The 13,240-nt window shown below is 43.0% G+C and overlaps 1 protein-coding gene across 2 annotated transcripts in view; it reads left to right on the top strand.

The window, feature by feature from the left end:
* Positions 1-8,621: 8,621 nt before the first annotated feature.
* LOC129858184 (ecto-NOX disulfide-thiol exchanger 2-like) overlaps positions 8,622-13,240 on the top strand; it is a 419,543-nt gene continuing 414,924 nt past the window's right edge. Inside the window, exon 1 of one of the 2 annotated variants that reach the window (XM_055927210.1) lies at positions 8,622-8,959. In XM_055927210.1, coding sequence (XP_055783185.1) covers positions 8,938-8,959 — 22 coding nt within the window. In that variant the 5' untranslated portion in view covers positions 8,622-8,937. The remainder of the gene's footprint in view (positions 8,960-13,240) is intronic. The other variant, XM_055927211.1, reaches the window with a different exon arrangement.

Genomic DNA, 13,240 nt, shown 5'->3' with positions numbered 1-13,240 from the left:
TGCGGGTTTTCGCTCCACCCTTGTACTTGATTGATGAATTAACATCACTAATTAGTTAGGAACTCCCCACACCTGGTTGTCTAGGGCTTTATTGAAAGGAAAGACCAAAAACCTGCAGACACAAGGCCCTCCGTGGAATGAGTTTGACACCCCTGTTGTAGAGGGTGCAACAGGTCAGCACCTCAGCAGTAAATGTCAGTTGGCTTTTCATAGAGGAGCATTCAGAGGTCGAGCCAGCAGGTGTGGTAGAGAAGGATAAAGAGAGGGAGGGAAGGAGGGAGAGACAGCACGTGTGGTAGAGAAGGATAAAGAGAGGGAGGGAAGGAGGGAGAGACAGCAGGTGTGGTAGAGAAGGAGAAAGAGAGGGAGGGAAGGAAGGAGGGAGAGACAGCAGGTGTGGTAGAGAAGGAGAAAGAGAGAGAGGGAAGGAGGGAGAGACAGCAGGTGTGGTAGAGAAGGAGAAAGAGAGAGAGGGAAGGAGGGAGAGAGAGAGAGGGAAAGGGTGAGGGAGGGTCAAATACAACAGGTCCGGGATAAGATAGTAAGTCCAGTAAACATGTCAGGGTTCCATAGCCGCATGTAGAACAGTTGAATCTGGAGCAGCAGCACGACAAGGTAGCATGTCTGGTGAACAGGTCAGGGTTCCATAGCCACACGCAAAAAAGCAGAAATTGGATCAGCAGCACGACCAGGTGGACTGGGGACAGGGCAAGCCAGGAGTCATCAGGCCAGGTTGTCTTGAGGCATGGTCCTATGGTTTAGGTCCTCCGGGAGGGGAGAGAGAGTTGTTGGGAGAATTAGAGGAAGCATACTTAAGTTCACACAGGACACCAGATAAGACAGGAGAATTTCACCAGATAGGATAGACCGACTCTAGCCACCCGGCACATAGACTATTGCAGTATAGATACTGGAGGCTGAGACGGGAGGGTCGGGGGACACTGTGGCTCTGTCTGATCATACCCCCGGGAGGGCCAACCAGGCAGGATACCCACTTTGCCAAAGCACAGCCCCCACACCACTAGAGGGATATGAACAGACCACCAACTTACTACCCTGAGACAAGGCTGAGTATAGCCCACGAAAGATCTCCTCCACCAACGAGCAAAACCGGAAAAGAAGATCACGTCAGTGACTCAACCCACTCAAGTCGAGTATAGCAAAAAAAGCCTGGAATGACGTGACACACCCCTCTGAAGGATGGCATGGAAGAGCACTAGTAAGCCAGTGACAGCCCCCGTAGTAGGGTCAGAGGCAGAGAATCCCAGTGGAGAGAGGGGAGCCGGCCAGGCAAAGACAGCAAAGGCAGTTTCGTCACTCCAGTGCCTTGCCTTTCACCTTCGCATCCCTGGGCCAGACTACACTCTATCATAGGTCCTACTGAAGAGATGAGACTTCAGTAAATACTTAAAGGTCGAGACAGAGTCTGTGTCTCTCACATGGATAGGCAGACCAATCCATAAAAATTTAGCTTTATAAGAAAAAGCCCTGTTTCCAGCTGTTTGCTTACAAATTATAGGGACAATAAGGAGGCCTGTGTCTTGTGATCATAGCGTACATGTACAACAGGACCAAATCGGAGAGATAGGTCGGAGCAAGTCCATGTCATGCTTTGTAGGTTAGCAGTAAAACCTTTAAATCAGCCCCAGCCTTAACAGGAAGCCAGGCTAGCACTGGTTTAATATGATCAAATGTTTTGGTTCTAGTCAAGATTCTAGCAGCCGTATTTAGCACTAACTGAAATGTAATTAGTGCTTTATCCGGGTAGCTAGAGAGTAGAGTATTGCAGTAGTCTAATCTAGAAGTGACAAAAGCATAGATTCACTTTTTGCATAATTTAACGAAGATGGAAAAAAGCTGTTCTTGAAAGGTTCTTGATATGTTTGTCAAAAGAGAGATCAGGGTCCAGAGTAACACAGAGGTCCTTCACAGTTTTATTTGAGACGACTGAACAACCATCAAGATTAATTGTCAGATCAAACAGCAGATGGCTATGTTTCTTGGGACTTAGAACTAGCATCTCTGTTTTGTCTGAGTTTAAAAGTTTAAAAAATGTGCCGCCATCCACTTCCTTATGTCTGAAACACAGGCTTCCATGGTAGGCAATTTTGGGGCTTCAACATGTTTTATCGAAATATACAGCTGTGTGTTGTCCGCATAGCAGTGAAAGTTGACATTGCATTTCCAAAAGACATTACCAAGAGGTAGAATATATAGTGAAAATAATAATGGTCCTAAAACAGAACCTTGAGGAACAATGAAACTTACAATTGATTTGTCAGAGGACAAACCATCCACAGAGACTAACATATCTTTCCAACAGATAAGATCTAAACCAGGCAAGAACTTGTCCATGTAGACCAATTAGGGTTTCCAATCTCTCCAAAAGAATGTGGTGATCGATGGTGTCAAAAGCAGCACTAAGGTCTAGGAGCACAAGGACAGATGCAGAGTCTTGGCCTGATGCCATTAAAAGGTTACTTTACCACCTTCACGAGTGCAGTCTCAGTACTATGATGGAAGGCAGTGAGTTGCTGCACAACAGCAACTCACACAACAGAGAGGAATGGGAGATTGTATATAGGCTGGGTCAAGGTTTCGCTTTTTCAGGAGAGGCTTTATTACTGCCACTTTTAGTGAGTTTGGTACACATCCGGAGGATAGGAAGCCGTTTATTATGTTCAACATAGGAGGGCTAAGCACACGAAGTAGCTCTTTCAGTAGTTTAGTTGGAATAGGGTCCAGTAGGCAGCTGTAAGGTTTAGAGGTCATGACTATTTTCGTGAACGAATCGAGAGATACAGGATTAAAAGACTTGAGTGTCAGCATTGATCCTAGTTCCTGGCAGTTCTGTGCAGACTCTTCGATATTTCACGGTACTGTCTTTCCAAGCTAGTCGGAAGACTTCCAGTTTGGTGGAGTACCATTTCTGTTCAAAATTTCTGGAAGCTTGTTTCAGGGCTCAGGTATTTTCAGTATATCAGGGAGCTAATTTCTTGTGACAAATGTTTTTTGTTTTTAGAGGTGCGACTGTATCTAAGGTATTATGTAAGGTTAAATTTAGATCCTCATTTACAGTTGAAGTCGGAAGTTTACATAAACCTAAGCCAAAGAAATTTAAACTCAGTTTTTCGCAATTCTTGTCATTTAATCACAGTAACAATTTCCTGTCTTAGGTCAGATAGGATCACCACTTTATTTTAAGAATGTAAAATGCCAGAATAATTGTAGAGAGAATTATTTATTTCAGCTTTTATTTATTTCATCACATTCCAAGTGGGTCAGAGGTTTACATACACTCAATTAGTATTTGGTAGCATTGCCTTTAAATTGTTTAACTTGGGTCAAACGTTTTGGGAAGTCTTCCACAAGCTTCCCACAATAAGTTGGGTGAATTTTGGCCCATTCCCCCCAGTCAGGTTTGTAGGCCACCTTGTTCGCGCACACTTTTTCAGTTCTGCCCACACATTTTCTATAGGATTGAGGTCAGGGCTTTGTTATGGCCACTCCGATACCTTGACTTTGTTGTCTTTAAGCCAATTTGCCACAGCTTTGGAAGTATGGTTGGGGTCATTGTCCATTTGGAAGATCCATTTGAGACCAAGCTATAACTTCCTGACTGATGTCTTGAGATGTTACTTCAATATATCCACATAATTGTCCTACCTCATGATGCCATCTATTTTGTGAAGTGCACCAGTCCCTCCTGCAGCAAAGCACCCCAACAACATGATGCTGCCACCCCCGTGCTTCACGGTTGGGATGGTGTTCTTCGGCTTGCAAGTTTCCTCCAAACATAACGATGGCCATTATGGTCAAACAGTACTATTTTTGTTTTATCAAACCAGAGGACATTTCTCCAAAAGGTACAATTCTTTGTCCCCATGTGCGGTTGCAAACCGTAGTCTGTCTTTTTTATGGTGGTTTTGGAGCAGTGGTTTCTTCCTTGCTGAGCGCCTTTCAGGTTATGTCGATATAGGACTTGTTTTACTGTGGATATATATACTTTTGTACCTGTTTCCTCCAGCAACTTCACAAGGTCATTTGATGTTGTTCTGAGAATGATTTGCACTTTTCCCACCAAAGTACGTTCATCTCTAGGAGACAGAACACGTCACCTTCCTCAGCGGTATGACGGCTGCGTGGTCCCATGGTGTTTATACTTGCGTACTATTGTGTGTACAGATGAATGTGGTACCTTCAGACGTTTGGAAATTGCTCCCAAGGATGAACTAGACTTGTGGAGGTCTACAATTGTTTTTCTGAGGTTTTGGCTGATTTCTTTAGATTTTCCCATGATGTCAAGCAAAGAGGCACTGTATTTGAAGGTAGGCCTTGAAATACATCCACAGGTACACCTCCATTTGACTCAAATGATGTCAATTAGCCTGTCAGAAGCTTCTAAAGCCATGACATAATTTTCTGTAATTTTCCAAGCTGTTTAAAGGCCCAGTCAACTTAGTGTATGTAAACTTCTGACCCACTGGAATTGTGATACAGTGAATTATAAGTGAAATAATCTGTCTGTAAACAATTGTTGGAAAAACTACTTGTGTCATGCACAAAGTAGATGTCCCAACCGACTTGCCAAAACAGTAGTTTGTTAACAAGAAATTTGGGGAGTGGTTGAAAAATGTGTTTTAATGACTCCAACCTAAGTGTATGTAAACTTCTGACTTCAACTGTAGGTGGTTAACTGATTTTTGTACTCTGACATCCTTAGGTAGGTGGAGGGAGTCTGGAAGGGCATCTAGAAATCTTTGGGTTATCTGAGAATTTATAACGCAGCTTTTGGTAATCCTTAGTTGGGGTCTGATCAGAGTATTTGTTGCAAATTCAAAAGTAATAAGACGGTAGTCCAGGATTATGAGGAAAAACATTTATATCCACAATATGCATAGGTCCGGAGATATGTTGGACACAACCCACTGAGTCGATTGATGGCTCCGAAAGCCTTTTGGAGTGAGTCTGTAAACTTATCCATGTGAATATTGAAGTCACCAAAAATGTGATTATTATATGCCATGACTACAAGGTCCAATAGGGAATACAGGGAATTCAGTGAGGAACTATGTATATGTGCATGTAAATAGTAGCTATAAAAAGTGATTGAGTAGGCTGCATAGATTTCATGACTAGAAGCTCAAAACATGAAATCACAGTCATTTTTTTTTTTGTAAATTTAAATTTGCTGTTGTAAATGTTAGCAACACCTCCGCCTTAGTGGGATGCATGGGTTTATGGTCACCCGTGTAACCAGGAGGAGAGGCCGCATTTAACACAGTAAATTCATCAGGCTTGAGTCATGTTTCAGTCAGGCCAATCATATCAAGGTTATGATCAGTGATTAGTTCATTGACTATGACTGCCTTGAAAGTGAGGGATCTAACATTAAGTAGGCCTATTTTGAGATGTGAGATATTATCACAAAGTCTTTCAACAATAACATGAATGGAGGAGGTCTTTATTCCAGTGAGATTGCTAAGGCGAACGCCACCATGTTTAGTTTTGCCCGGGCCTGGATGGAGGCACAGACGCGGTCTCAATGGGGAAAGCTGAGCTGACTACACTGATTGTGCTAGTGGCAGACTCCACTAAGCTGGCAGCCTGGATAACAGCCTGCTCCCTAGCCTGCACCCTGTCTCATTGTGGAGCTAGAGGAGTTAGAGCCCTGTCTATGTTGGTAGATAACGTGAGAGCACCCCTTCAACTTGGATGGAGTCCGTCTCTCCTCAGCAGGCCAGGCTTGGTCCTGTTTGTGGGGGAGTCGCAGAAAGAGGGATGGTTATCTACAAATTATATATTTTGGGAAGGGCAGAAAACTGTTTTCAACCAGCGATTGAGTTGTGCGAGTCTGCTTTAGAGCTCATCACTCCCCCTAACTGGGAGGGGGCCAGAGACATTTTCTCGATGCCAACACATCTTTCTAGCTACATTACATGCTGAAGTTATGTTGGGCTTGGTGACCTTTGACTTTTTCATCCTAACATCGTCAGAGCTGCTAACTCTCATGCATTGGCTTTGAGACACACGCATTTGACCCTATTCTCGCGGCTCTCCTCTTATATCTCACGCATTGAAGTACTGTCAGCGCATTCACTTTTCAACTGTCCTTCAAATCTTTTTGAAATCAGAGGATCTGCGCCTGCAATTTAACATCACGAGCTGAACCTCTATCATTGTCCTGTCTTGCCACAGCACTGTGAACCGCGGCACATTTAAACTATAGTTCTAGTTATATAAAAGATCAAGCGGTGTTTTAAAGAAACGCCCCTCAAGATTAGTGGGGCTGAATGGAGAGAACATTCTCCACTGAGTTTATAAAACTGTAAAGAGAGCAGCACAGAGCGCTGTTTTATGTACAATGTTGTCAACTAAATGAGGTTGCTGTTACTCCCATCCCTATTATTGTAGAAGGCAGCCTTTTGACAGCATGTACTAAAGTTGATTTAATCCACACCTGCATTAGTCTACTCGTTTGGTGATTGGCATTTAGCCTGTGACAAAGAAAAGGCAGCAGACTGTTCTACAGTACCTCACTATTCATAAACACATCATACTTTGTCTATGTAGAGTAAAATGATGGCAAGAATCTTCAACTGGTAGGCATAAACCACCTGAATATTGATATTCATTAAATGTTTCTTGAAGGTTGGGTTATCTTGAGAAATGGATTGTTATAACAATAATATTTTCAAACACCCAGCACTTGGGAAACATAGATATGGGGTGGCCAAACCCTCCTGGAGAGCAAGCAGGATTTTCTTCCATACCTGTTTTAAAGAGATAGTTCATCCAAATGACAAAATATTAAATATTGTGTCCTTACCTTGAAAGCAGTCTATGGACAAGCAGAATGCCATCAACCATTAATATTAACTTTTCCTGTGCAGAGCCTTGTAGTGGTATCACCCCCCAGCACGTGTCTCATACAACTTTCCACCTGAGAACAGGGATCAATCCCTGCTTCTAACCTTCCCACTGTTTCTAGCATTTGCCTGTCTCCCTATCTCATTGCATTACTGTCTGAATAAAGTGTCAAACCACCTAAAAAATATGTAAACTGTTTTTTGCATACTTTACATTTCACACCCCAAAAGTTGCAGAATTTTCAGTGTTCATTTGATATATTCAAATCATCCTGATTACACCTAATTTCCGCCCTGGTCATTGGCCTAAGCCATGTCAAAATACATAAAGAAGGAATTAGCCTTAAAACGTTCTAGGGACAGTCTAGGGATTGTGCCATTGGGCAATAAAATTCACATAGCCAATCTCACTCAAAGCTTTCTTCAAAGTTGGCAGCCTTGACTAGTACCTGTATTTACTGGTGGCACAGACGCTGTATCATTCTTTCCCACACTTGCCTAACGATTGTGTCTGAAGCCAAGCTTGCAACTCGGCTATCCTCACCATAAGGATATAGTTCTCCTGTATATTAGGAGTACAGCGACCGAAATGAGAGGGCATAATGTTACTTAGCTTTCTTTTTTTCAGTGCGGAGTAGGTCTTGCAGATCTATGTCCAGATAAAGCATCTGAGGTGAAAAAGTTAATTTAAAAAAGTTGTGTGAGGACAAAACTAAGACCGTGGTAAACTTGTTTAAATACAGCATGAGTTGTTGATTCCTCTCTACGTACAGATGAGAATAGCATTCACAGACATACTAAAGAGGTCTGGCTTCTTCTTGAAATGGTAAACTAGATTGCAAAGGACATGAAAAGGGTCAAATTTACTAATTTCCTTTAGTCTACTTCATTTTCTTTACTGAGAAAAAAGATGGTCAGGCCTGATGTTAAATCATCACACCAGACTGATCACAGTCTCTGCTTGCTTAATGCAGTAAGAGTGTGCATTATTTATTAGGCCTTGAGTTCTGCACTGGGAGAAGCTCACAGTTAGTGTGCCGGTGTGTGAAGTCCATATGAACATCACCCTCAATGACACATAACCTAACTCTGTATGCTAACAGTGGTGCCCACAGCTGGCACTCCAAGGAACTGTGGCTCACTTCCCAAGGCTGAAGACTGATCATTACTTGCTTCATTGTACTGTAGGCCTACTTCAGGAGATTATGTTCTTTGCATAATCAATAGTTATATTTTTGCCATGCACACACACACACGCACACGCACGCACGCACACACACACACACACACACACACACACACACACACACACACACACACACACACACACACACACACACACACACACACACACACACACACACACACACACACACACACACACACACACACACACACACACACACACACACACACACAATTCAGTTGGAATCAGCCACAAGTATGTACATTAGCCTACACAACATGCCATAGCCTATAACACATATATTACATACTTTAGATATGGACAGGCAGCCTAATGGACAGGCAGCCTAATGGAGGGGCAGACTAACTAAGGAAGTGTCATCAAGATCTCCCACTAGATTAAACTGACACTTGCTATGTTTACAGTGCTTTTTTCAAGTAGCATATTATAATATTCAGTGAAAGAGGCTTGACAACAGATCTATTCCGATCAACATCTATAATGATTAGGATGACAATGATGAACCATGGGCCTTTCGCATTTGTGGAGACCGACAAATAACTTGTCAGCGGCGGAAGGCTACCAGGAGGAAGCAGGCAGTACGCGAGCAAATCACTGTTGCTCGTAATCTCATACTCGCCTGCTCATTTTAACTGGAAGTATTTTGTGTACTATTGTGAACGTCTATGTATCCGGGCATTTCACCGTGTATGCAAACTTTACAGAGCTAAAAGCACCCTCCACTCTCTTGGTCCACTGCAGCCCATTCTGCATGCGGAGCAGATCGGACGTGGAAATCGTATCCTTCGCTCAATCCAAGGAATATATTTTGAATATACGCGATACAGCAGCCGGAGGGCGTTCACTATCTGGACTGGAACAATGTTTCTCTTGCAGTATACAGGTATGTTAAAATTTACGCTTATTTCGTCCCTCAGTAGGCTACGTTAACCTATATACCGCTGCCTCTGTACTGTTGTAGGTAGCGAGAGCGCACTCCGTTCCATTAACGTTGGCTCTGCATGACTCGCAGAATGAATGATAGTAAGACAATGACGATTTTAGAATAGAGTCCTGTTACTTATTTATTGACATCATACGGTCAGGAAGAAAAACTGAAATAGCCTACACTACGATAAGAGTGACGGAAGCAAGAAGACCGCGTGCGCAAATGGGCTAGCAGTCGTCCCCGGGGGTTGGCAGGGTTTGCTGGTCTATGGATTGCTGAGACGCCTAGACACAACCCATATATATTCCATTCCATTTATCCTTATCGCAAATTATGGATGTAGATTGAATGGCGAAATGTCCATATATAGCTGAAACAGAACAACTACTAGTATGCACCTGAGCACACCTGACAAGCGAAAGTCTGGGACTGGCGCGTCATCCTAACCACTTGCATTTGTCTTAATAACCTTCTTTAACTTTGATTGAATCTGCCCTCGCACTTGGCATATCTCACGTCATGTCTTTTTTCTATCATGACAAGTAAGTTGGACGACCACCAACCACAATGTTCACCTAGCTACATGTAACTGCCAAACTAATGGAAACACTTATTAAGTAAATGCCTAGCTGGCAATGAGGAATCGGCCCAGAAGCGGCCCTCTTCAGGTAGGCCGGAACTGATTGAATCGGCCCAGAAACTGGTTTTGGACTCGGCTGGAATCAAAATGAATGACTGCCCAGAATCGGTCCAAGTACATCGGTCCGTTTCTGTAGAATCGGCCGGATGCACATTTTTATAAATGGATACAAAATTACCCGATTTAGTAATTTTAAATATGACTATTATACATTTTATACATACAAATTATACCCATCCACAAAAAAACATTTTGTCTCAGAGGAAACACCATACACCTGGTGTTAGCGTGTCAACGTGCCTAGTCTGCCACAGGAGTCGCTACAGCGCGATGGGACAAGGACGTCTCGGCTGGCAAAACCCTCCCCTAACTAGGACTACACCGGGCCAATTGTGCTTTGCCTCATGGATCTCCCATGCGCAGTCGGCACGGGTCTCGAACCAGCATCTGTAGAAACGCAGTTTGCACTGCCATGCAGTGTCTTAAACCGCTGGGAAATTCCATCCATATAGTTTTTAATGCTTATAAATTGCTTTTTACAAAGTATCAAAATACAAAAATACTACACTGGACTTTTAAAGAATTTAATTTAAATGTAAATTCTATTTTTTGATCACAGAAACAATGAGGAAAATATGGAAAAATAAATAAATAATAAAATGTTAATTATATAAAGAAGCCTGTGTAATCATCTGCCAGAGAGTAGCCCCAATCGGCCCGAACCCCAAGTAATACTTTTGGGCCAGATAACTCTCACCGGAATAGGCCCGATCTCCAAGTAATAGATTTGGGCCAGATAACTCACACCGGAATCGACACGAGCTCAATTCCCGCATCCTAGGCATAAGTAATACTGCTGAAAGCGGCCCAGACTCTGGCCACATGACTTCGGCCGAGTCTGACTCTCAGCCGGAATTGGCCCAGATCCACTGTGCTAGCTGGGTGAGGGATACAAAGTATATTGAAAGCAGCTGCATCCATGGTTCCTGAGCTAATTAAGCAATTAACATCCCATCATGCTTAGGTCATGAACAGAAATGCTGGCAGGCCATTATTTTGGCTACCATGGTTATGCCCCATAGGATAACAGTGCCCCCATCCACAGGGCAGAGTGGTCACCGGATGGTTTGATGAGCATGTAAACAATGTAAACCATATGCCATGGCTGTCTCAGTCACCAGATCTCAACCCAATTGAACACTTATGGTAGATTCTGGATGGGCGCCTGAAAAAGCGTTTTCCACCACCACCCCTACCTGTCCCAGACCTGCTGTTTTCAACTCTTAATGATCGGCTATGAAAAGCCAACTGACATTTATTCCTGATTATTATTTGACCATGCTTGTCACTTATGAAGATTTTGAACATCTTGGCCATGTTCTGTTATAATCTCCACCCGGCACAGCCAGAAGAGGACTGGCCACCCCTCATAGCCTGGTTTCTCTCTAGGTTTCTTCCTAGGTTTTGGCCTTTCTAGGGAGTTTTTCCTAGCCACCGTGCTTCTACACCTGCTATATTTATAATTACATAAAATATATGCAACAAATTTTTCAACCAGCAGGTTTCTGTGCCAAAGCACCACACAACCAATAAGCAACGCATACCGACTTCGGGTGCTTCAACCTCATGGTTTGTGTTTTTAACACCAATAGACTATGTCAATCTTGACAAACAGAAAATAGAAAATACCCCCCCCCCCACCTTGTAGGCCTACCCAGTATTGAATGATTGGCTTGACAATCTCCAAATGTAATTCAACTTTTTGGTGTTTTGTAACAGATGTCGCTTTCCATTTATCAAATGACCGCTGCACAGTTTGGATGCTGGAATTATATTTTTGATGAACGTGCACAGGTAGCCTACAGGAGACATTTGAAGTAGCCTAATAAGATTCAAATGTGACTGGTTGTGTTTATGCCACACAGTAAAGGTAATACTTTTTAAGAGTTAAATGACAAATATTTTGGCTATATTGAAGTGTTAGGTTCTAGGTGGTGAGGAATAGCTGCTCGGATTGCAGAGGAGGCAGTGTGTTAAGTTTTCCTGAATAACTGGGCCTGCTGGGAGCATATGTGGCCACATTATTATAGGACGACTTGGGAGAATGGTGATCAGCGACAGACAGCGCATCTCACTATTAGAAGTAAAAATACAGCCAGACTGGTCGGCTACTGTGCCTTTCTAGACCTAAACTGTCACGAGTAGACCCACAACTATTCCAAATGGAATTGTTAATCAAATGACATTTTCACTGCAGTGTACAGACTAGAATTGAGTACTCACTTGAAAACAATAATAAAAGGATTCATTGCATTGTGGTTGTGACATATACGCTGGGAGTCAGGAAGCAGGTGCAGAAGGTAAGTTGAATGATCAGAAAAAGAATACAAACAAAACAGGAAAAGCGTACTGAACGTGAACAAACCTATTACTGCCTGATGACTAAGGCTACTGAGGGCCAAATAAAGGGAGAGTATTCAAGATGATAATGAGGTCCAGGTGAGCATAACGATGGGGAACAGGTGTGCGTGATGATGATTGCCAGGACCGGTGGTTAGTAGACCGGCGACGTCGAGCGCCGCAGCGGGAGTAGGCGTGACAGTGGTGTTATAGGCTAGTCTATGTAGGATATTTGTATTGTCCCTAAACAAATTAAATAGGGGAGCTTTTTGAGTTGCGTGTCTCATGTCTTCACTGTTTTTTCATGCTCAATGATATACCTAGCCTCTCCACTGCCTATCAGCTATTTCTCTTTGTTTTTGGGAATTTATATTGAAAATTGGTGCAGCTTTTAATTATTTTATGTGTGGTATGATTGCTAGTTTGCCTATTGCAGATCTGGACAATGTCACATGTGCTCCCTCTCCGGCCTCTAGGTCACCAGGCTGCTCCTTAGGGTGCATACCTGTCACCAGCGTTAGGCGCATAATGACACTCACCTGGACTCCATCACCTCCTTGATTACCTGCCCTTTATATGTCACTCCCTTTGGTTTCTTCCCCAGTCGTCATTGTTCCTGTTCTATGTTGGTGCGCTGTTGGTGTTTCTTGTTTTGTTCATTTATTTATTAAATGTATTCACTCCCTGAACTCGCTTCCCGACTCTCAGCGTACATCGTTACAGACAAACAATCCACCTACCACTATTGTCACTATGAATGGTAGATAGAGGGCCGGATAGACTGGTAGACTATATTGACCTGTAGTATAGTTAACGTGTGGAAAAGCGTTACGCATAAGGGTAGTACCAAAACTCCTTGATAGGGGAGGCGCATGCAAGCAGCTAAGGAAGTTTGGCTAGGAGGGAAGAAATGATCTAGTAAAACCTGCAAAAGGGTGAATTAGGGCCCTATAAAATGTATACTTGTTTTTTTGTTGCCTGATTCCATTTCTCTCAAATTTCGTTTTCTCCATTTTGTTTTTCCAGGTTTCCGCTCTCAAAAGCACTTTTGGGTAGAGTTACCCTTTAATTCCAGTGTGCACCTAGCAAGAGGCTGTTGTTTAGCAATGTTTTTGTAGGCACATGTGATGGTAGAGTCTGCAGAACAAATACCCAGTAGATTACTGCAAATAATCATGATATCATTTTACCAGGTA

This window comes from Salvelinus fontinalis, chromosome 6 (genome assembly GCF_029448725.1).
Source record: "Salvelinus fontinalis isolate EN_2023a chromosome 6, ASM2944872v1, whole genome shotgun sequence".
NCBI lineage: Eukaryota > Metazoa > Chordata > Actinopteri > Salmoniformes > Salmonidae > Salvelinus > Salvelinus fontinalis.
The sequence above is the reverse complement of the archived record's forward strand: the minus strand, read 5'-3'. Positions and strand labels throughout refer to the sequence as shown.